Below are 22,936 nucleotides of genomic sequence, written 5' to 3' on the forward strand. Positions count from 1 at the left end.
CATAATGAAATAAAAATCACAATGTTGAAAGTAGTTGTTTTTAGATACTTTAGGATTGGAGCTCCTTTAAAAGCTCAAACAAGTTTCATATCAACCAGTGTTCTCGTAGCTTTCCTCGTAGTGTGTACTGAGCAAAACAAACACACCAAAAATGTTATATTAGATAAGGATAAAAATAAAACTACTGTAAAAATACATGAAACTTTATATGTTTATTCGGATGCAACACCAGAACAGGATCCAGTGGTGTAAATCTCGCCTGGTTATATCATGTAGACTCATTGCTCAAACTGCAAGGTACTAAATAATAGGTTACTCGTGGCTTAATTTTCGTCGGCTTCCTTGCTTTCGCATGCCAGACATAATTTTCGTGGGCGTGGGCTTGAATCAATAGCTGACTGGTTTCTTGTACAGTACAGCACTGTACTATACTTCCTCATATTTCTGCCGGCCTGAGAGGGAAGTGACGTCAGACAAGGAAGTGCCCCTTGCATCCGCTCGACAGTTGTTAGCAAAGAGCAGCAACTGCAATTCCACCTAATATTATCTTGCAGTCATCTGTCGTGGATAAAAACAACAGCATTTATGTAATAATGAAGCCAGAATATGTTGGACCGAAAGATTGCTATGCATGCTTGCGAGGTAAGAATCAATAAAAGAGCTCAATGGAGCTGTTAGCACGGCAGCTAGCCGCTTACAGCTAATGTTACCTGCTTGATTCAAGCAATGGCAAAATCCGTTTGAAGATCGATATTAGCTAATGTTTATTGATAGCGTTAAAACATCAACTTCCTTTAATTGTGAAGATAAACATAATGGTGTACATTGTCATTTTATATATGTAGGGAAAGAAAATCACACCGATTCATTTCATGTACTGTACACATTGTATTATCATTATGAAACTTTTTTTTTGCTTGGCTTAATTGGTTGAATAGTTTTGGCGAACCGAAATCTCTGCAAATTCAAGCATTTAAACTGTATTTACAGTACTATGACTGTCAATCTGCTGCATCACAATTTACTGGGAGGACTAACCCAATGATGCAGCTCTGGATGTCGTCATACATGTAGTAAATGTGTTTCACTACATAATGGGGATGCAATAATTGTTGGCTTACGTGTATGATATTACACGCACACAGAATGTGTACCTGTATTGGTATGGGTGTTTGTCTGTGTATGTAAATATACTATAATTAATTTAATATGTACCAGTACATAATACATAACTAGGTCTGTCAAAAACGATCCAGGACTTGTCACAAAAGATACGTGGAGTATATAATTAATCTATTCAGAAATTCTGTTATTACATTATTATTAATAAAAAATATTTGGAATCTACATTTTTACATCTTGATTTAGGGGGTGCATAAAGGTTATCTTATCTTATTGATAATGTGATATGAATTTTGGGCAATATTGCCTTGCCCCAATTCTAATAATCAACTCCAAATCTACAAACACATCTACCTTTAATTCCTTTTACATCTTTATCTACAATAATCTAACAAACATCATATTGAGACAATAACATGAGATAAGGAATACATTTTGTTTTTGCTCTGAACATCCTTTGCTTTCTATCATAATAGCATAAGTCTTTTAACATCATAACATTTATTTTGAAACTTATAAAAGTGGGTCAGTATGAGCTTAATAAGATTTTTTTTAAATAACATGCAATACTCGTTTTTGTAAAACCACAATTGCACTTGTTTTGTGAATATATCCCGTCACCCACAAACATACAATAGGACGGTCCTAAGTAAGTGGGAAGGTAGGTTGCTCCAGCAATGTGATGGTGTTCCGGGCCAGGAAAAGTTCGATTTCATTGTGTTGTTGTGGTGTTGCAGTCCTACCACAATTTTGGCCTCCGTCACGTACCGAATGAAGCAGGATCGAGACATGGAGGTTGACCGTTTGGCCCTCACTGAAGAAGAAAAGTTATAGCTTGTAGTTTGGATTTGAAGTACGGTATATATTTTGTGACACCTGTCCTGAAAACATTTGATATATTGTCTATTTACTGTTCTCTACTCTACATGTGTTTGTGTATGTATACACATATAAAAAGTAAAACATGTGTTATATTTCCATGTTAGCTAAAGGGATACCTTGTTAAACATTTGTATTTCTTCTTTCTTTTCTGTGTTCATGTGGGTTCCATCTCCCCCCCCCCCCCCCCCCCCCCCCCCCAGATGACTCAGCAGTGGCTTGGATATCTGGGATTGTGGCTTTATGAAATGAGGCTTACTCTCTTTACCAAGTTCGATATTACTTCAGGGCCGCAACATTAACATGAATAACACATCCTTGTTAAATGTATTTTTTTACATTACCCACTTGTTTTCATAACACTGCAAGAGAACCGTTGAAAAAGCAGTCCAGACAATGTCACTGGCCGAACAGTCTCAAAAATGGTTTCCAACTCATGTCCAAGCCACTGTTCTTCAAGCTGCTGGATTACAGTCCAAGGGGAAAAATGGCTCCAATGATGCATACACTATCATCCAGCTGGGCAAGGAAAAGTACTCGACATCAGTGGCAGAGAAGACACTCAACCCTGTCTGGAGAGAAGAAGCTTCCTTTGAACTACCTGGGTTACTTTTGGATGGCAACCCAGAAATCTATCAGCTATGCTTCATTGTCATGCATCGCTCTTTGGTTGGGCTGGACAAGTTCCTGGGTCAGAGGTCCATCAACCTCAACGAAGTGTTTGACAACAAGCAGCGGCAGAAAACTGAGTGAGTATTCAAAAGAGTAGTCTGGGATGTGATGCTACCGTAAATCTGGACGGCACTATTTTCTTAGTGTAAGGTATGCATGTATGAATATCCTCCACCCTAATGTGCACTCGGACTAATATCTATACAACTAAAGTGAAAAGATATCTAAAGAACTTCTGAAACATGTTTACACATTAGGCCAGTCATCTTGACTGTCGGCACAAAATAGTTTTGTACATACAGGATTGTGCTTATGATGAACTGACATCCATATTTTCTTTATTATTCATTTTAAATGCTGCTTTTTCTGGCACAAATGGGACACAGTTGTATTGTGTGCAAGTAAAACTAGAGTATTACAAGTCACTGTTGTTACATCATCCCGAGACACCAGCTTCAAGTGAAAGCTCGCCCCTATTTACAGCAGGCTAAGTATTGTGCTTCGCAATGGCTCACCTTTGGATTTTTTCTTTTTTAGCCTGATTGCAAACATGGATACCACTAATTGGCCTATTCATAACTAGTGGAGCTGGCTAAACATGTCGTGTTTGGCACCCATCTCTCAATCCATTTTCTCTACCACTTACAGTAGCCTCACTTGGGTCATGGGTGAGCTGGGGCCAATACCGGCATACTTTGGCCAGGAGGCAAAGTACACCTTGAACTGGTTGCCAGTCAATCACCGGGTATATTTTGAAAAACAAGCATCCATGCTCACATTTACACCTAACATGCATGTTTTTTTGTAATGTGGGGGGGAAGCGTGGAAAAAAACATGCAAGCACAGAGAGAACATGCAAACTTCATACAATAAGATTGAGACCGCCGACCGTAGAACTGTGAGGCATATCTGCGAACCACCCGTTGACCGTGCCATCATGTGAAACACCTACACAGGCCTACTTCAAATTGTTAGATGTGTTTGAAGTCACGGCGTTTGCCTCGTCTTGTTCATTTTTGCTTTCTTACCTGACAAATTTGTGTTGCCACTGACTGATGAAAGACGGACTAACGAACAGGCAGGCCGTAGACTGTAAAAAATGGGTTGTTGATGTTTTTTTTTTCCTCCAAAAGCCTTAGGTAATTATTCCAAACTATGTAATAATTCCAGGGTAACCTAAAAGATTAGGTTGATTTGATCCTTACAACACACATGCTGTTGCTTAACCCCGAATTAAGGAAACAGGAACAGATCGACTAAATTGGATCTGGTGTTAATTAGCTCACCAACATGGAAATACATTACTTCCTTTCTGCCCTTTGGTTTACAGAATTGCAATATGTTATAATCAGTGTGAAAGTGGGACATATTTTTTTTTCCTCCCTTTGTGCCTGAGCTCATTCACCACAAGGCTGTGGACCTTTTCAGCTGAGTGTTGGTAATGGATATGGCCCTTGTTACTTGTTGGCCTATTCCCACCCTGCCGGCAAGTCTGACAATGACACCAGGACCCTAGACACTATGACCACATTGCACCGTCTGCACGCTGCATTTGCTGCGGCCCCTTTTGTGATGTTTTTGAACTGACATATTGGGGAGGAAAGACTGTCTCGATATCTGAGCAGGCAGCCCATAATTATCGCACACCTGTGTTTGTTGATTGTGAGGAGTTTCCCAGCGGTCCGGGGGCCAAGCAGAAGGATTGTGGTTCCAAGCGCAGGGAGGTTTATCTTGGCCTTGAGACACACTTGAGCTGCAGCGCCGGCCCCATAGCAGCGGCATGCTGTGGCTGCTGATCTGACTGAGCACGACGTACAGCCTGGGAAATGGACCCGTCATGATTCGGCTACCGGGCCATGGGCTTGATGGTTTAAAATAGCGCTCAACAGCTGCCATTCTTTAATACCAGTTCCACTATTGCTTGCAGTGACAGATTCTACCATCTTATTAAAGACTAAATACTGCAATAAAAAAGAAAAGTTATTATTTTTTTGTAGTTGCAATTTATTTGTTAAATTTTCAAATTAATTTTTCAAAGATTTTTTTTGCATTTGACTTCAGGTGCTTTCACATTGTTGACAGATGGCAAGAGGTCTTGGATTTACTTGTTTTATAAATAGAGGTATACCGAATTGTCTTTTTCACAGTCGTCATAACACAGAGGATGTGACTGGTTAGCATGCATGAAATGTTCGGTCACCATGCGATTCAATGTCCCACTTGCTTGTCTTTGCAGTTCTGAACAAAGGGCAGATTTGTGCAAATGCCACTTTATTTTGAATGCACAAATCCCATTACTTCCAGTTGAAAACGCAGCAAGGTTAAATGAATAGGAGCCCAAAAGGAAGCCTGAAATATGCCTATTCAAGAACATCCCGTTTCTTCTATTCTCTCTTCCAAAAAAAATGTTTGTCTCGAATAACAAATTCGACCAAAATCAAAGGATTTGATCCTCTGAATTGCTGTCAACATTTTGGATTAGTATGATCAAATTAGCCTTGTATCATATTCTTAAATTCTGTTTAAAGAGATAATCAACAGAGATTCTTTTATTGTTGTTGTTGTTTAAAAAAAAATATATACAGTATATATATATATATATATATAGTGTGTATGTATACAGTATATGTATATAAATGTCCCCATTGAATATGCTAAGTTTTCTCCTTTTTCATTTTAGCTGGTATACCTTGCAATCCAAGCCATCAAAGAAGAAAAAGGAGCGAGGACGCATCCAAGTCAGCATCCAATTCATGCGGAATAATATGACCGCCAGTATGTTTGACCTCTCCATGAAGGAGAAGCCCCGCTCGCCTTTTTCTAAACTAAAGGTGAAAATGAAGGGTCGCAAACATGACAGTGACACCTCTTCAGCCATCGTACCTCGATCTGCAGCATGCGACTCGGACCCTAATTATCACCCAACTGCCCCAGAATTGCGAACCAAACCCAAGGCTAAGAGATCGCTCCTCTCTGGGGCCCAGAAACTTTCTGCAGCCCACTCCATGTCAGATCTCATTGGGACCCACTTTCGACCCAAACTGGACTCCATGAATTCCATCGAAGAAAGTGGTGCGTAGCCTAAATCATTGGTCATATATTTAAAGTTTAGCTGTCGAAGGGAGCTGTAAGGTCAAATAAACATTTTGCAACTTGATTATCTACCTTACAATTTTTCAATGGCATCATTTATGACATGGGGTCATATGTATATACCATTTAACACGACAGAGCCATTGGAACATATGCAAGCTGTACCATAAATATTAAAAAGAATTTAAAAAATACATATGATTTCCCCAATCATTTACCTCAAAGGGGTTTGGAGTCACAGAAGTCACTCTCAAATGCATGCACTTAATTTTATGCCCAATTCACGATACAGATAAATCCAATACAATAATATTGGGAACAACCTGTACCAAAGGGCAAATACCATTAAACAAAGTAAAGTCCCATTGGCTCAGTCAATCAAGGGATACATATACTGTACATTTGTTGTAACCCCTACATTAATGAGTCACTGAAATAACTTTAATCTCACAAAAGTAATAAATAAAGAAAATAAAATGAACCAAAACCAGACATTGCTTTTGAATTTTGGTATAGCATTGTTTTTTTTTAAACAAAAGAAAACAACAACTCATGAAACAGGCCTGGACAAAAACAAATTCAGCAACTCTCAGCAGGTATTTTGCCCCACTTTTCATGAGCAAACTACTCCATTTGTCTCAGGTTTGAAAGGTGCTTTCTGCTGGTGGTGTGTTTCATCTTCTTCCACAGCTGTTCAAATGGATTTATGTCAGGGCTCCTAGAAGGCCGCTTCAGAATAGTCCACTGTTTCGCTCTGAGATTTGTGTTTTGGCTCATTTTCCTATTGCAAGACCCAGAACCCTTTAAATAGGCTGACTTACTGGTTATAAGTTTGAAGAGACTTTTAATGTTCATTAGAGGACACACCTTGGTTGAATATATCCCTATGGCCAAATTATTTGCAGTATTTTCTAAGGCAACCATCATTTTGGCCTGTTTCATGAGTTTGTTTGTCAAAATAATTTCATTGAAGCAGAATTTAAAACCACTGACTGATTTGTTTAGTTACAGTTAGTTATATTATTACATTTGTTAGATGATCTTTTTTTCTGTAAGCAATGTGGGCTTTTCTGTCATTAAAAGAGGCGTAGCAACAATTTTGTCTATGTAATCTCAAAAGGCATATAAACATTGGTGAATCATGCAGTGACTTTGCTTCTTGGGTCCAGGTACAGCTGCTCCTCACAGGCGTTCCCAGAGTGAGGTACCAGGTCTCCAAGACAACGAGGCACACAGTGACCCTTTTCCTGATATCAGTGACACCCTGCCACAGAAGTATGCCACACTCCCACGCAACCGCAACCCATTCGAAGGGGAGCAAGGACAGCTGTGGGACAAGCCCAAGGAGAAAAAGGAGAAGATCAGCCTGTTAGAACGCATGACTGGAAAGAAGGACGGCCGGAAGACCAGCAGTGGCGGTCGTTCGGGCAGTTCTGGAGACCTGCGCTCCCCCAACCCTTTTAGTGGTGACTCACAACTACACACTAACCCTTTCAGCTCTAACTTCAAGGCAAGGTACATAAAGCTTGATAATGTTGTGAGGTACTGGCACAACTATGCGTTACTATGTTTTTCATTGAATCCAAATCTTGCTTTCCCATGACCATGAGACGTAACCTCGGTTGACTGCGTCCAAGCTACAGGATGTTTACAGTATTCTCATTAGCATGAGAAAGCTTCTTTCGTGGACTCCCTTCGTTGTCTCTGTCTGTTGTCAAGTGTTTTCTTTTCCATCGAACCTGTTATGTCTTTTCCTGGCTTCCATTGAGAGTTTAGGAACACTGAGACTACATTTTACTTTATCTGAATGGAAGGTGTCATTAGAGGCTCTTTAGAGAGCTTTGGCTTGATAACGGAGCCCTCTGAGCAATCATAATGAGATTTTTTAAAAGCGATAGACCACTCAATTAACCACTTATCTTTATAGGTCCATCATCTTAAATGCAGTCATTATCATCCAGTAGCTCATTGGTCAGTCCTAATGTAGTGCAATAATACATTGAGGCGGTTTAATGTACTGTACATAATTAATAGAGATGTCTTGATCACTCTCTTTTGACTTCCGAGTCTTTGGTTTGAAGTATCTGCTGATATAGAGTCTCGGCAATACATGGAACAAAAGAATATCCATCCAATTGATCTCCAATTAATATAGAAATGTGCATCGACATGTATGCATTTGTATGTGTATGTATATATGTGTGTGTATATACAGTGGGGAGAACAAATATTTGATACACTGCTGATTTTTGAAGTTTTCCCAATTACAAAGCAGGTAGAGGTCTGTAATTTGTATCAAATTACATCTGTTCCTTCAACTGTGAGGAACAGAATCTAAAAACAAAAACGCCACACTCGAAAATCAAAACAAGCACAACATTGTGGAATATGAAATCAAACTGTTTGATTTGACTAGATAGTTATAGTTTTGGATTGTGTGGTCACTTTATGAACTATTTCCGAAACTTATGAAAACCAATCTTTTTGAAACGATCACTGATCACCTGAATATCGTGCGATCAGCCCCGGTATCCGATAACATGATCGTATTGGGACGTTCCCTAAAAATGAAATGTGTTTCAAACATTAAAGCTGGAGTTTATTGTTTACACACAATCGTGTGTTTCCTTTCTCAAGTACCGGTATTTAAACCTTATTTTTCCCTTGGTAAATTCAAAATCAGAGCCGCCTAACAGTTGTATGCATAATTTCCTGACCTGTGCTTCTGTTTGAATGCTTTACAGTGACAAAAAGCTACTTGGAAATGAAAACCTCACCTCAGGCCAAGGGAGCAGGGAGACCCACGCCTTGAAAAATGTGAGACACCGAGCACAACTTAGACCATGATTCCGCATGCAATTCCGTTGCATGTTATCATTTACTTGAACTGAAATGCAAGAATGGACTTGTAAGATTTTGACACTTTGTAATGGAGAACAAGTCTCATTTGACGCAGCAGCTGGTGACATTGATCCCCATGGCCTCTAAAAATTCAGATGTGCTATTCAACTAATTAGCAGCTGCACATTCATATCTTCGTGCCTGCTCTGAATATGAAGTACTTTACCATGAAATATTCATGAGGTTAGTTACTTTCTTTGGGTTGTATTTGAACGCTGTAGTTGAGGAAAAGTCATGTAACTATGATATATTTAGGCTTGTTCTTATTTACATGATACTACTGCGGAAGTATCTTCCTGAATCTATGTTTTCAGAAACTTTGAAACGTGTGATCTACTGCTCAGTAAATGTGCTCTCTGTAGAAGAGCAATAGCTCAAGGGATGCCTAAATGAGAAAGGGGATGCTGATAATGGCTTTCGTCACCTTTCTGCGCGAGTGTTGAGGTCTGTCATTATCCACACATGTGCCCCTGCACATGCTGCACCGGCTTGCAGAAATGCCAGCTCCCATTTCCTCCTCTTCAAGGCCCTAATTAACCACATGCAGGGTGGGGTGAGGGGGGGGGGGGGCATAACACGTACATTTCAAAGGATGAAGCTTTTAAATTCTCAAAGCTGAGCTCATTAGAAAAGGTAATGTACGCCTTATCTTCTCCTCAACTACTGATCGTCGAGAAATGGTCATCATTACTTTGCCGGTTCATGGTCAGATTTAGACCTTTACCACCACTGAAGCTCATTTCATTGCGAGGGAACAAGACTGTAGGCGCAATACACCATCGGCTGAACCCAACATTATTCCCTTACAGCGGTCAGTTTGCTACTTCTTTCTCAAATAGCCCAAGGGTTGTGTCTTTTAATTAGATGCATTTTTAATCTTCAGTCATCAAAATCTTTGAGAATTTTCATTTTGGCCTGTGTCCTCCTCCTAAATAGCCTTTGTGCTCAAGAAGCGATAAGACACCTGGCAAACAGTCCAATTCCGAGGTGTTATGCATTGTCTTTACTCTGCAGTGGTCTTATGACTGAGGCATGGGCGTGAAGGTTGATAACACTGGTATTTTAAACAGATTCAAGCCTTTGCTTTTCTATCCATCTGGGGGAGGATGCCCAGCATTACAGTGATAAAGTACTCCCTCATTAAAAACGATTACAGCTCCTGTTCTCATACAAAAGCTGCCTAAACAGGCCCATGGTGATGCTGTGCCTTAATAAGAGTTCTCATATGGGTGAGGACGGGGTGGAAAGGAGTGTCTTTACATCCGCCAGAAAGTATAAGGCGAATTATGTCAAGAAGGTGTCTTCCAAATCCAGAGGAGGGGTCTCCCGTGATCCTCTGCCATCTTGATGTTGTTTGCCTCACAAAGTGAGCTGCCTTGGTGAGCTTGGGGGGGGGGGGGGGGCAAACACAGAGCCAGTTTGGGTGAGAAGAGAGGTTTCTTAAGAATGGGGATGCTCTTCTCGGCCATGGAACAGTTGGGCCTCATTCACAAAATTGGGGGTATGCACAAAATCGTACTTAAATCATGTGGATGCACATTTTATGTTAAAAAAAAAAATTCTCACCTCCTCTCATGCCCTGAATGAAGCAAACACTATCGAATCTCCTAGTAGGCGTGCTGGTTGATCATCTGGCCTACATTGAGAGTAAAAACCCTGAAATATAACATTTCCTGATACGAGTCCTGGAACTTTGCAAACATACTGTACATGTACATTGTGCACTCCACTTAACATTGGGACTACTTGAGACAGTGACCCACCAACTTGCCTTTATTAGCAACACTAAGCCAACAATAACACACACTGAATTTTGCTGAGTAGAATTTATTTTTTAAATTGTTGTCCGTTGTGTTTCCATGTCCAGGAAGTGATGCAGGGGAATATGGCAGCATATCGAAACATGTCTTTTGAGGAAGTGGTGCAGGAACTCATCAAGCAGAAAGAAGTGGTGAAAAAGAAAGACGCCCATATCAGGGAGCTGGAGGACTACATAGATGACCTGCTGGTACGTGTCATGGAGGAAACCCCAAGCATACTGCGGACACCCTATGAGCCAAAGAAAAAGGCAGGTAAACTCAATAAAAAATAAAAAGTACCGGCACCAACAATAAGACTCTAACAGAGACAAGTGGGGCAGAGGTTTGTGCATCTGTATCGTGCGGTAAATGCAAGTGGAAGGAGAAGTTTCTGTTCCAATCGAACGCAAACAGTTCACTTTTCCTTTAAGTACAACTCTATATTTTCATTCATCAACTGTTAAAATTGACCAATACTGTGCATTAGGTACTTCAACAAAATGACATCAACTCATCAGTTCATTGAAATCAAATGCAGTGATTACACGCAGCTCAGTTTCAATGTCAGTGCTTGCACTTCTGTGGCAACAGAGCTCTGTTTGCACATTGAGCTTCAATCGTGTGCTGACAAGCTCTTGAAGTTAAAAAGAAGCCAAATTTATGTTTACGAGACGCTTCGGAAAGCAAGCACATGCTGTTTATTAAAAAGTCATTGTGATCAAACCATTCGTAACACTTATGTTTACACTTCTTAAGGACTGCCACGTTTAGCCTGGCTGTTAATTCCGGAGCTGTGTCCTCAGATCGGCTCTCATCTGTTGCTTACTATTGTTTTAAATGAACAAAGTCGACATTCTAAATTTGAGTCCCCTTGGTCGTGCTTGCTTTTGTTTTAATTGTTAAGATGATAATTGAAGGGTATTGGTGAATAGTTTTTAGCTGGAAATGATATTTTTACTTGAAGTGCAATAATCCTAATTTAAGAATGTTGCTTTATGTTATGCTGGAATTCAATTCTGTGTCACCTTTCAACTGGCGAATGTTTTTGTTTGCGAATTATTTCCTGACCTTCTCGTTCAATACAAAGAACTGAGGCATCTGTATTGATTGACACTGACAAAGCTCTGTTACATTTGAATAATAATGTATTTGTAAGGTACTTTATGGCAGATTGCTCCTGTATCCGAATACCCTGCCAATAACATAAGTGTGTGTGTGTCTTACACTGGTATAAAAAACAATCTTGTATAATGGATTTATACAGCTATGTATAATCCTAATTCGTTTAAATATTCTTTTTGTCTGTCTTGTACGACACTATATATATATATATATCACAGCACTTTTCTTTGTTTGTGTGACCTCTTAACAGTCCAAACACAATCAATACACACAATCATCATGTCTTCCCTACAAATATTTTAGACAGAAAATGTCATTCAAATTTTCAGTTCACTGCAAGAAAGCTGTTGAATCACATTGCTGTTTCTAGTGGGAACAAACTGAGTGTTAAAAAAAAGGCCCATGCATACATCTATAGGTTTACGTTTATCATTAAAGCAGCTGCATTTCGCACAGTGTCTTGTCTTGGCAGCGTGGCAGTCTTAGATCCAAAGTTACATTTGACCTTAATCACCTTCAATTGTTGATTATATCATTCCTGTTGTATGTGTTCCAACTTTGCTCTTTATGATACCGAATTCACGGGTGAGATCGAGTGTTCATCGTAAAATTTTTGTGTCAAACAGCATCGTTTTCTGCTGCCATAAAAGTCATTATTTGACTGGAAATGTGGTTTTGTACAGAAAGCCCAACTCTTCCATCAGAGAATTTATTTCAGTTGAAATACAACAATACGTCATATGTAAAGATCAGCTATGTTATTGAACCTTAATTCCCTTTCAATTATGTATTTTGTTATTCCTAATAGGTACGGGACACGGTATGATAACCATGAGCAAAAATATTGCTTGTTATAAATAGAGCTCTAGGGTGTCCTCTTTAAAAAAAAAAAAAAAAAAGGCGTTAATAATCATTGGGGTTTTTTGTTGGTTTTTTTGTTTTTGTTTCAAGAACAGTGCACATTAATGACAGCAAAACGACCTCTGGATGCTGGAGTTAGTGCAGTTCCGCTCTGTCGTCTTCCTCAGTCCTTCCTCTCCCTGTAACAGCTCAGCCCTCCCCTCTCTGCTCAGCCAAAAAGGAGAGGACAAAAGAAGTGGCTGGTTTTTCATCATTAACTTTGCCTCTGCAAGCAAGCAATCATAGCTACTTACAGGTCGCCTAAAAAAAAAAAAGAAGCTTGTTGACAGGCAATTTTTGTGGTAATTGAACCCTTGACTGTTTAAAACCATCGTAAACCGTCAAACTGGTAATCGGCCCATACCCAGTTCCAAAGAAAAAATATTTCATTGAGTGACATGTATTTTCACTGAATTATTGGATGAACAGATAATCTGGGTTTTTGTGTTAATAGTTTTTTTTTTTTAAATCACAATTGCGGTATAATGGTGGAAAGCCATGTGGTTTAGCTAATGGGCCATTTTAGCCTGGCTGCTGTGCTAATTATGTAGATAAAAATCAGTTTTCCATTGCGGAAAATCCCCTTCTTACTGATTGCCTTCGAATACTGTATGTGCTCTAGTGTGACCTCTCGTTACACACTCGTTACTGCTTTAAGCGTGTATGCATAGTTTTCAAGCTTAAATGGACCTCACCCACGGGTTTTAATGTTTCTATTTATTCAATGGTTGTCACATCCCTTGTTTGGTTGACTTGTTTGTTTTTGTTGTGCTTTAAAATATTTGAAAAAGCATCCGATGTGGATTTATGAGTGCAGGCAGTAAAAAAAAAAACAACAACAACAAATTGTAGGAAATTCACTATATTTTTCATTCACTGTAAACTTCACGGTGGCAAGCTGTGATGTGAAATTCGTTCTCAGGAATTCAAGTTATTTTGCACCTCGGACATTTTTATTGCTCAAGACGATCCTACAAGCGAAATAAATCAGTAGATTCCTATCAGCGTGGTAGACAACAGCATGTATTTTATGTTTCTTCCCACCAGGTGCCTGCAAAGTGAAGGCACACAGCAGCTATCTGCTCTCTTCAAATGATGAAATATGAATACTAAGGATGAGATACATTAAACATTGAAGACATTTGGACCCTGAAGGGGATTTTGTTCACATGAAAGAAAAGTGATTGTCTTGAAATGAATTAATTTTGGCTGTCATTCTTTTGCCTTTTAGCTTGATTGCTACATTTGCTTTATGCTGTCATATAATTTGGTTCTTTGGGAGATGTCAGACTGCAACACGTAAATCTAAAATGAAGAGCATTTTCAAATCATTTTCTAGCTCAACACTGGAAGGGGGTGACTCTCATTATTATACTTCGTCTTAGCAGCCTCTTTGCATAATATTTTTCATCCAGTCAGTGCCGCTTTTTGAATATGCAAAACACTACATATGCTTGGAGGTAATGTTTCCTCTAAAATGTGCAACTATTCTCTCCCCAGCAATCAGTATCAGACACGTGGCCATAACATGTCTGATTGATGTGGAGAATTGTGGGTGATTGCAGCCCACTCCATCACACATTACAAAAGTTTCGATGCACAACTCGTGGTGAGAATTATTTTCTTGCACACTTGTCCTGCTTCGTTGAACAGTTTCGAAACGGTTTCAAAAGGATCATATTGCCCTATCTGATCATAGAACTATTATACAATTTGATGAGTTAGGTTGACCAACATGCCACTAACATTCAGAGATTTGGCGTCTGAATGTGTCCCTGGTCTTCCAAAGAATTCATCCACATGCCCTCTCGTATAACTGACAAAGTGTGAAGTCATTGTATGGTCTGTTCATCATCTCAGTAGAACCATTTTTGGGCAGATTCTAGAACACAACCCTTCTACTTGAACAAGTGTGTAAAGTGTGCCTTCCTGAAAGGTTGGAGGTACGGTAAACTGACATATATTACATTAATATTTGCCTTCACTGGCCAGTTTGAGGTTTTTAAACCAGCATGTTTGGAAATAATGTTGTATTGGGTGCAAGGGGATTGAAGGAACACAGTTGTGTTGAAGGTTTAGGCAAAAGTAATTCAGGAATGGTGACTATATACCAAGTGCCAGGTGTAAAAGTACTCCTTCAAAAGAATGCTTACTCGTACTTTACGGTGAAACAATTGCAACAATTGTTTTGAGCAACACTCTTCGTATTGCCGTGAGTGAGTTGCAAGAGTACTCTGCATGTTTTGAAAGGCACAGCAAGATTGTATTGTCCTTTTCAATAAAGTTACTAAATGATGCTGACTCACTGCTCGTGTGTGATTTGTGGAAGCAATACAAAACCAAACACGAAAAGCTTATTGCGCATTTCTATCTGCAGTAGTTTATGTCAATGATATGGAATGCAAAACCGAGTACATTTCTGACAGTGAAAACCCGTTCCTTGAATGTTATGCCGAGTTATAACCATGTCGATGCTGATTCACTAACAAGAGCCATGTTTAAATTTTCATCCAGAGTGACAACTCATCATCAGCCTTGGAAGACACCGAACACAAATATCTTTGTAATTGGGCTTTATTTAGGTGTCACCTGTTGTATTCATGAACTAATTGGGAAGCTCATTGTCGTCTTTACACGCACATCACCAGCTCAGGTGACATACATGGCAGCTTGTGCGGCGCTGGCACGTGTCACCTGAGTGCCTCCTGAATTCAAGTCCATTAGCTCCGTGTGCTTGATCTCATATTGCTGTAATTTGAGGAAATATCCCACAAATTCTGTGGATGCGGGAGAGCCCGAATGTGCCATAGAGAGCCACCCATCGGTCACCTGCACGCACGCCTTTTAAATATGGATGGGCATCATAGTGGAGGATCAGTGTCAACCTGCACACGTCTGCGGATGGGATGGCCTCGGGCTTGCGCAGAAATTCAGCAGATGGAGGAGGTGCTTCAAGAGAAAAGCAGACCTTTATGGACAGCTGCCCAGAACTTGTTGGATGGACCGCGGGCCAGATGTCAAGTTTAACCCCTTTCAACTCCCCAGAGTGTGGACTCCACCCTGTCCCCCAACGCAGGACTCTTTTGTTGCAGAGTTAGCTCATCTAAAAAGCTCAGCTGGTGCTTGAGATAAATCAGGTGTCAAATGTGCTGCCGATCCTAATGTTGGCTATTGCGTTGAGGCTATTGTCTCTTTGATAGCTGCCACGCGTCTGGTATCAGGTGAACAAAGACAGATGACTACTAGAGGAAAGACACAAAGTGTCAACACCAAATACTGGCCCCAACTCATTTAGATCACAAAGAATACGTCCATCTAGTAGCCATGACAATACAATAGCCGTCTCATAAACCCCCAAATAGAATCATGCTCCATTTTCATTAGACCTGTCAGAAAATCATTTCATTATATACAGTGTATATATATGTGTGTTCATATTTTTGGTTGTAGTTTATCAAAACATTCTATTCAATCTGGCCATTCAGTGAGGGCAATGTAACGAACTATGATGCTAATGATCAATACAGTGATGATCATGGAAAAAAAAATCACATACTTTTGTGTTAACATTCGTGTAATAAGGGTTAGGAATTTAAAGTTCCACCTTTTTTTCAATTATTTCTTTGTAGTTATTTTTCAGCACATTGAAAGTAAAAAATTAGCAATGCAGTTCTTGGAGGAAAAATATATGAATCGGCGCATTGGAATAAATTAGATGCGGGTGGAAAACTGAACCAAGATAAATTTATCCCACTGGTTGACTGTAAAAGGTGAAGCAAAATGTCGAGGGTGGATATAAAAAGCATAAATATTTGACTGAGGTTATACTATTCTTGATGATTCTATCTTAAAGTTAACGGAATTCCCAGAGTACCACATTTTCACTTCGGATGTAACCCTATACTGTATATTGTAAATAGTTTGCCACGTTTGAGTTTTGTTTGAATCTGTAAATGGTCTGTAAAGGTTATCAGCCAATACCAGGGGTTCACCAGCATGCTGCCTACAGGAAGTTTGGCCCACAAGGACCACATGAGCAGCCCGTGGGCCTGTTCTAATAATAGTTGACCAAGGATGGGACATTGGGATTCCACAGGAATATGATCACGTGTAGCAATTTATGAAAAAATCATGTGTTGCATTTTGGTATTTATCTGTCTTGTTAAATAATGATCGTAACAAATCATTAATATGATCAGTGTCTTCACATAGATATTATGTAATCAAGAATAGCAAATCAATTTGAGCAGATTTTGGATGGACTAAGAAAAGAAAGGCGGAGAATGGCTATCATACTAATATTCATCAAGTGCTTTGTATATATTCATTTCATAAAATACCATTTGGAACAATATATGGTTCCTATTCATCATTTATTCAATATTTATTAGGAAGGCCCACCAACTCAACTAGCTCTGGTACGTTGCAAAAAAAAAAAAAAAAAAAAAAATCCTACATACTCTAGTGATTATATGTAGGCAATGAGTGAATGATTTCAAACACATTCTCTCTCTCTCTCTCTCTCTAAATATCCATCCATCCATTATCTGAGCCACTTCATCCTCAGAAGGGTCACCAGCGTGCTGGAGCCGATACCAGCTGTCTTTGTACCTAGAACCCATTTTGAGTCTGTTTTTTAATCAAAGTTATTTGTGTTTTTTTTTTCTTTTTAAAACTAAGTATTTTGTTTTAAACTGACAATTTTGTCTGTATCAGTCTGAGCAAAACCAAAGTTCGAGGCTTACCTCATTATCAGTGTCTGAGTGGCGTGTGCATATTCGTTTTCTAACCTGAAAGCTTCCAAAGAACTGAAAAAAGACATCTCTGTCATTTTGTAAAGTTCCAAATTGACGATACAGGGCTCAACATGAGGGGAAAGCAGTGAACAAAATGATTACAGGGACCTACTTTTAGTCGTGTTAGCCACTATAAAACTATATGTGGGGGCGGGGGGGGAACAAAACATTCAGCCAAGTTTGAACTTTGATTGGTTGTCATCAGGCTAACGTCATCAAACAGGCTGCTCGCTGCTTACGTGAAGTGCCGTTGTCTTTGCAGTGAATAGATCCCATTAAAACTTTACCGCAGTAGCTTGCTAAAGCCATGCTAAAACTAGGGTAATACAATCAATCAATCAGTCATCTCCTGACTTCACAGCACAGAGGAGCCCTGCTGGAATGCAACTAAGCTGCAGATGTACCAGCCAAATTACTCCAGAGGGGGAATTACCAGGCCATAAATCCAGACGTCATGAAGCCGACTGTAGCCTATTTCACGGTCAGGAAAAAAAAAAAAAAATCAATGTAACTTGTTTTCCATAAAGTGTGTTTCGTTGCGAGGAGCTCAAACGGCTCCGGACAGATCTAAACATGTTTGCATATAAACATACATGGCGTTGAAAACACAGACCTCCACCATGTTGTGGCAAGCCTTTTTGAATGAATGATCTATGACATACAGTAGGTGTCAAATCAAGACCTGGGGTGGGAGGGGGGGGGCAGACCCAAACCGTCACATAATTTAATGAGGCCACTAGACGCAAACAAATTGCGTCTACTTCCTGTTTATTTGCAAGATAGATATGTTCCTTTTATTTTGGCAGAAAGGCTTGCTTTTTTTCCTTCACTTCTCACCTATACCATGTCACAACAGCCCATTGCCCTATTAAGCATTTTAAATACCCAATATGTACATTGATGATCTCCTCATACATTTCAAACGAATTGTCAACGGTTCTTGTGAAACAAAAAGAAATAAATCACTGTTGTTTGTGTCCTTTTGAGATCAGTGTCATAATGGTGATTTAGGATGAAATATTTTAGGGCTGATGGCGTTTCAAAACAAACTGGGCAGATAGGTGTGTTTTTAAAATCGGTCAACATAAAATCTGCTTCCTAATTTTACCTGAATGACACCACTTTCCTGACCTAATTTGGTCCTGGCTTCTTGCTAAGACCCACTCACTCTTCTTCTCTGATGCAGAAATACTGACTTGGGGTTAGGGGCGCTCTTGAGCAATCTCTGGCAAATGTTACAAGAGCAACAAGAACTATCATTTTAGTCTTCTGCATTTTCTACAGGTTTAATATGAATCTCAGTAAATTCAGCTTTTATAACATTCCCAAATCATAATGACTATTTGTGCTTATATCAAAATCCAATCCCGTGGAACCTTTCAAGTCAAGCAGCTCATCTGTTGGACTCTTTTGTGATTTAACCAATGTCTCCAGAAAATTAATGATTCCAGTGTTTTGTTTTTTTACATTTGCTTTAGGTGTTCCAAAAGGGAGCTCAAATGGCATCACACAGGGCTACGAGTGACAGCAAAGATTAAAAAAAAAATCTTCCAAGCATTTTTATGATGTTTTGTAACAACAACAAGCTTTCTGTTAGCGCAAAATCCAAACAAATTGGGATTGAGTGTCTCATGAACAGATTCCGTTTAGAGGCTGTGCTGTATTTTACCTGACCACAATATCCGCTTGCCTATTTTATTCAAACTATTTTTCTGGAAGTAGCAGTGAGTGTAGTCAACCCAGCCACTGGCATCAGACAGTTGGCACCATGTGGGGCATCATTATTACTAATTAAGATGTATGAATATGTTGTCTGGCTCTTGACTTGCTATTTGGAATGGGGCATTTTTTCCATCCAGCTCAGAAAGTGCCAAGGTTGACAGGTTGAGGGCATGAGTGCAGGTTGTGCTGCTCCATTGTGTACCTACGGGCGCACTTTAGCGCAGCTGGCATACATGGAACCGACGCCTTTGGGTGCCAGCAGCTAAACAAGCCCAGGATTCAGTGGAGAGTTTTGTGTGTTTGGGCTGTGACCAAGCAAAGCCTGCCAATGTCTTTACGTGGCGGGTTTCGTGATGCTCCTTTACACAGCTGCATTTTCTGGTGCATCATGCATGAGGTCAATAGACAGTTTACAGTTACACTCACTGCACCCCCTCCCCCCAAAAAATAAAATTCCAATTCAACTGCTGCTAACTTGAATTGGAATCGTCTTTATGCTGTTCTGTCAGGGATTTATTATCTTTCTATTGCCGTCTTGCTTCATTTGAGAGCGCCGCAACCACGAGTTGCACATGTTTGCAAATGTTAGTCGGAAATCTCCACTAAGGTTTAAAAATGTGCATTGTTCATGCTTTCATTTGTGCTGAATCAAAGGTGCAAAAAGGAAGCAAGAGTTGGACATGAATGAGAATTGGAAGGATGGGAAAAAACAGTCCATGAAATGTTGCACCTGAAGAACCCCAAATTGCTGTTTGGTTTTTTTTTTCAAGAAAATAATTGATCAAAATCCAAATTGGAGTTTGGAATTAGCCACGGTAACTACTATGGCAGTTTAGTGCAGGGACCAATTCAGAATTTAACTTTAACCTTTGTTCAAATATGTCTTAATTTTGAGTCGAGTGAATAATGCAACAATCTTGCAAATTCAAGCATACACTTAAATACACAGGAGTGTATGGAAGTCTGCGTTTTTACTTTGTATATTCTAGTTCACATCGAATGATTTGTTGTTGCATTACTTTCATGCAACATTTGGTGTTTCTAACCAGAACTGAAGAAAAGACAGTAACAATAAAGAATAAAGTTTATATGTGATTTGGTTTTTTTTTTACTTTTGAAGACTTAAATAAATCAAATGGCATCATAAAACGTGTAAACAAAAAAACATCTGTGCTTCCAAATGCAGTGAGAGGTCAGGCAAAATCTTTTTTCTTTTTTAATGCCATCACTGAAACACGATACTTTAACTACACTGAAAGAAAAGTGTTTGTTGAATTTACTCAATTGGATTTCATCAAGTGGTTGCACAAAATAAAATCATGTGGATCCAGATGATTTTATTTTGCACAGCCACTTGACAAAATTCAATTGAGTAAATTCAACACAACATTTTTTCAGTACACAATATCCTTGTGTGTAACCTTTTGTTTGTAGCTCTGCACTAACTCACATTCTTGTATAGCAATATGTTAAATACTATTAACGTCGAAAAATGGCTGAACTGTGCAAGCTTCGCACTACCGTTTCGGGGGTTGACTTATTTTGGATGATTAGTGTGCGCTGCTTCCTCGCTGCTCACCTTTGCAGCACCTGCCAGTGTGAGTCTCATGATGCATTCATCATTCTTATTGGTGCGTGTCCCGTGACCTCACGTAATGCCTCGCGTCCCATCTTCAGTCCGAGCAGAGGTCGAATCAGTCAGCCTAAGTGAAAACACTTGTGGAATTGCGCAAACTGTACTTTCTTTGCCCTTTTTTCCAAGAATCCATTTTCACCGCTTAAACTTCCCTTATGTTAATATGGGTCCGACTTTTGTTGTTGTTGTTGTTTTAATTGTTCCACATGTGGTATAATTTAATTTGAAAACGGCACACCTTCTCGTAATAATAATAATGTCCGACACAATTTGGAAAAGAAACACACATTTGACTACTACCACTGAAAAAAAAAAATAAGGAACTATTTTTGTCTTTGTCAGCCAAAGTTTTACATTGACGTATTTTCACGACCATACGGCGCACCATATTAAAGGTGTAGTGTCTGTATTTAACACACAAGACGCATTGTATTATTGGACGCAGGCATGGTAAAATGTATGATAGCTCAAAAAAACGGCAGCATGCATGCACGCTAGTGTATGTTCTTAACTCATTCAGTACCAGCCAATTCTGGACCAAGTCTGAAAAGACGTTTAAAAACGTCTTTGGGAGTGAATGAGTTAAAGGCAGCGGGAGCAAAACTGAGTTCAGTTGTACTTTTGAAATATATAACAATATATTCAGTTTTTTTTTTTTTTGATCAATCCTCATTATCAAATCCATCAAAGTCCTCATCTTCTTTATCCAAAATGAACAGCTCGCAACTTCACTTTGGCGGTTTCAGTCCATTACCATGGCAACCAAGCACAGCAGTAAAAGACGATTTCACTTGCCGCGTTGTGCGTATTGCTACTGTGCTGGTCCCCTTCTTGTCCACAGTGTGGCTCATCGGGATGTCGAAAGTGAGCAACGCCTCATCCATGTTGGTGACGTGGTTAGGCTGGTTTGTTCGGCAATCTTTTTAGTATTTTTCAATATGCAAATATACTTGTCCCTCATCATTTGCCGTAGCCCTAGCGAGTATTTCGGAATGTAGGGATTGGTTAAGAGAACAGTCGGTGATGGAAGCCAAGTGGAAAGGATTAAAATCTTCAAGAAAGCGTCTTTATTTAATGTAACACAGAGCATGACACTTTTTACTGCAGCAGGAGCGGAAGATGGCTTGCTTTGTCTTGTAATCCGCCGGATGTTGCTGCGCTACAATCGTCCTCGCCCAGATGGATAGGTGGCGCTGTTTCATAAAACAAAAGCACCGAGCACCATAGATTAGTTGATGTTGGATTCTCTCGCTGCTGCTCGATTCCCATGGTCCTCCGCGTGACTAATAGCTTGCAGTTTAAACCGTGCCTTTGTTAGCATGTCTCTTCGTAAGTGCCATTTTCAGGATGTTGTTTTGCACAATGCACGTATCATATACACTTAGTGTACATTTAGCGTCCTTTTCCCACTTGAATGTCCGCATGCTGTCCTCAGTTACGTCTGCCTTTCCTCTATATAAAGCAGCGAGTCGGCACAACATCAGTCAGTCAAGCGGACCCCTCATCCAAGTCACACGACCACATTCACAGATTTTGGAACTCGGTGCATACACAAGGCGCCGAACTTATTTGTGCGCTCTGGCAATTTTGCAGAAAATGGAAGACTTTTTAAGTGTGCCTTTATGGTTGTGAAAATGCAGTGTAAAAATGAGTCCTTCTATCCATCTCGGCTTTGCGCTAGCTGCATTTATTGTTCAAATGTACATTCATGGCAAATAACTGTTCTGTACTTCTCCAAACAGTGTGTGAGTGACGTGGTGCTCTTGGCCATATGGGCGATCACCATCAGGAATTTGCATGCTCTTTTTCCCGGCCTCCAATATTATTGACGGCATCCACTGTTTTGAAAGTATCACATTGCTGCGTGAAGACCTATCATGCCTTGACTCGGTTAGCAAGCCTCCTTTGTCGAAGCCTTTGAGTGCTTAGAATTTGCAAGTGAGATGAGTTGTCAAGCTCCGGAGACGAGTGCAGGTGGCGCAATTTGTCTCTCTGTTTTGAGAAAGCGAAAGAATTGAATATCGGTCTTGGCAAAGCTCAACGTGTCTGTTGAGTTCAGCGAGTGCTGCAATTAATTATGTCGCCTCGGTTTTGACACACATAATATTATGCTGTCACTCTCATTGGCTTGATGTCTTCATCCCTCGTCGGTAATTTGCGGATGTCTGTTCGTTGTCTTCTCAAGGGTAGGAAAGACCAATAGTCTGTGATTACATTTATGAAAATATCAATGGATGAATAAAAAGGCACTGCAAAACATTAAAACTTCCCCAAATAGGTGCGTAAAGCATGGA

General features: G+C 39.7%; 1 protein-coding gene across 1 annotated transcript; it reads left to right on the top strand.

The window, feature by feature from the left end:
• The first annotated feature begins 463 nt into the window (after positions 1 to 463).
• Positions 464 to 14,789, top strand: rab11fip2 (RAB11 family interacting protein 2 (class I)). Its single transcript, XM_086122375.1, has 6 exons — positions 464 to 642; positions 2,205 to 2,750; positions 5,354 to 5,745; positions 6,936 to 7,281; positions 8,511 to 8,583; positions 10,535 to 14,789. The coding sequence occupies exons 2-6, from the start codon at positions 2,398 to 2,400 to the stop codon at positions 10,757 to 10,759; spliced, it is 1,389 nt and encodes a 462-aa protein (XP_085978501.1). The 5' UTR covers positions 464 to 642; positions 2,205 to 2,397; the 3' UTR covers positions 10,760 to 14,789.
• The last annotated feature ends 8,147 nt before the right edge of the window (positions 14,790 to 22,936 follow it).

Source organism: Hippocampus guttulatus, chromosome 10, assembly GCF_054856545.1.
Source record: "Hippocampus guttulatus isolate MCC_2025c chromosome 10, RoL_Hgut_1.0, whole genome shotgun sequence".
Lineage (NCBI taxonomy): Eukaryota > Metazoa > Chordata > Actinopteri > Syngnathiformes > Syngnathidae > Hippocampus > Hippocampus guttulatus.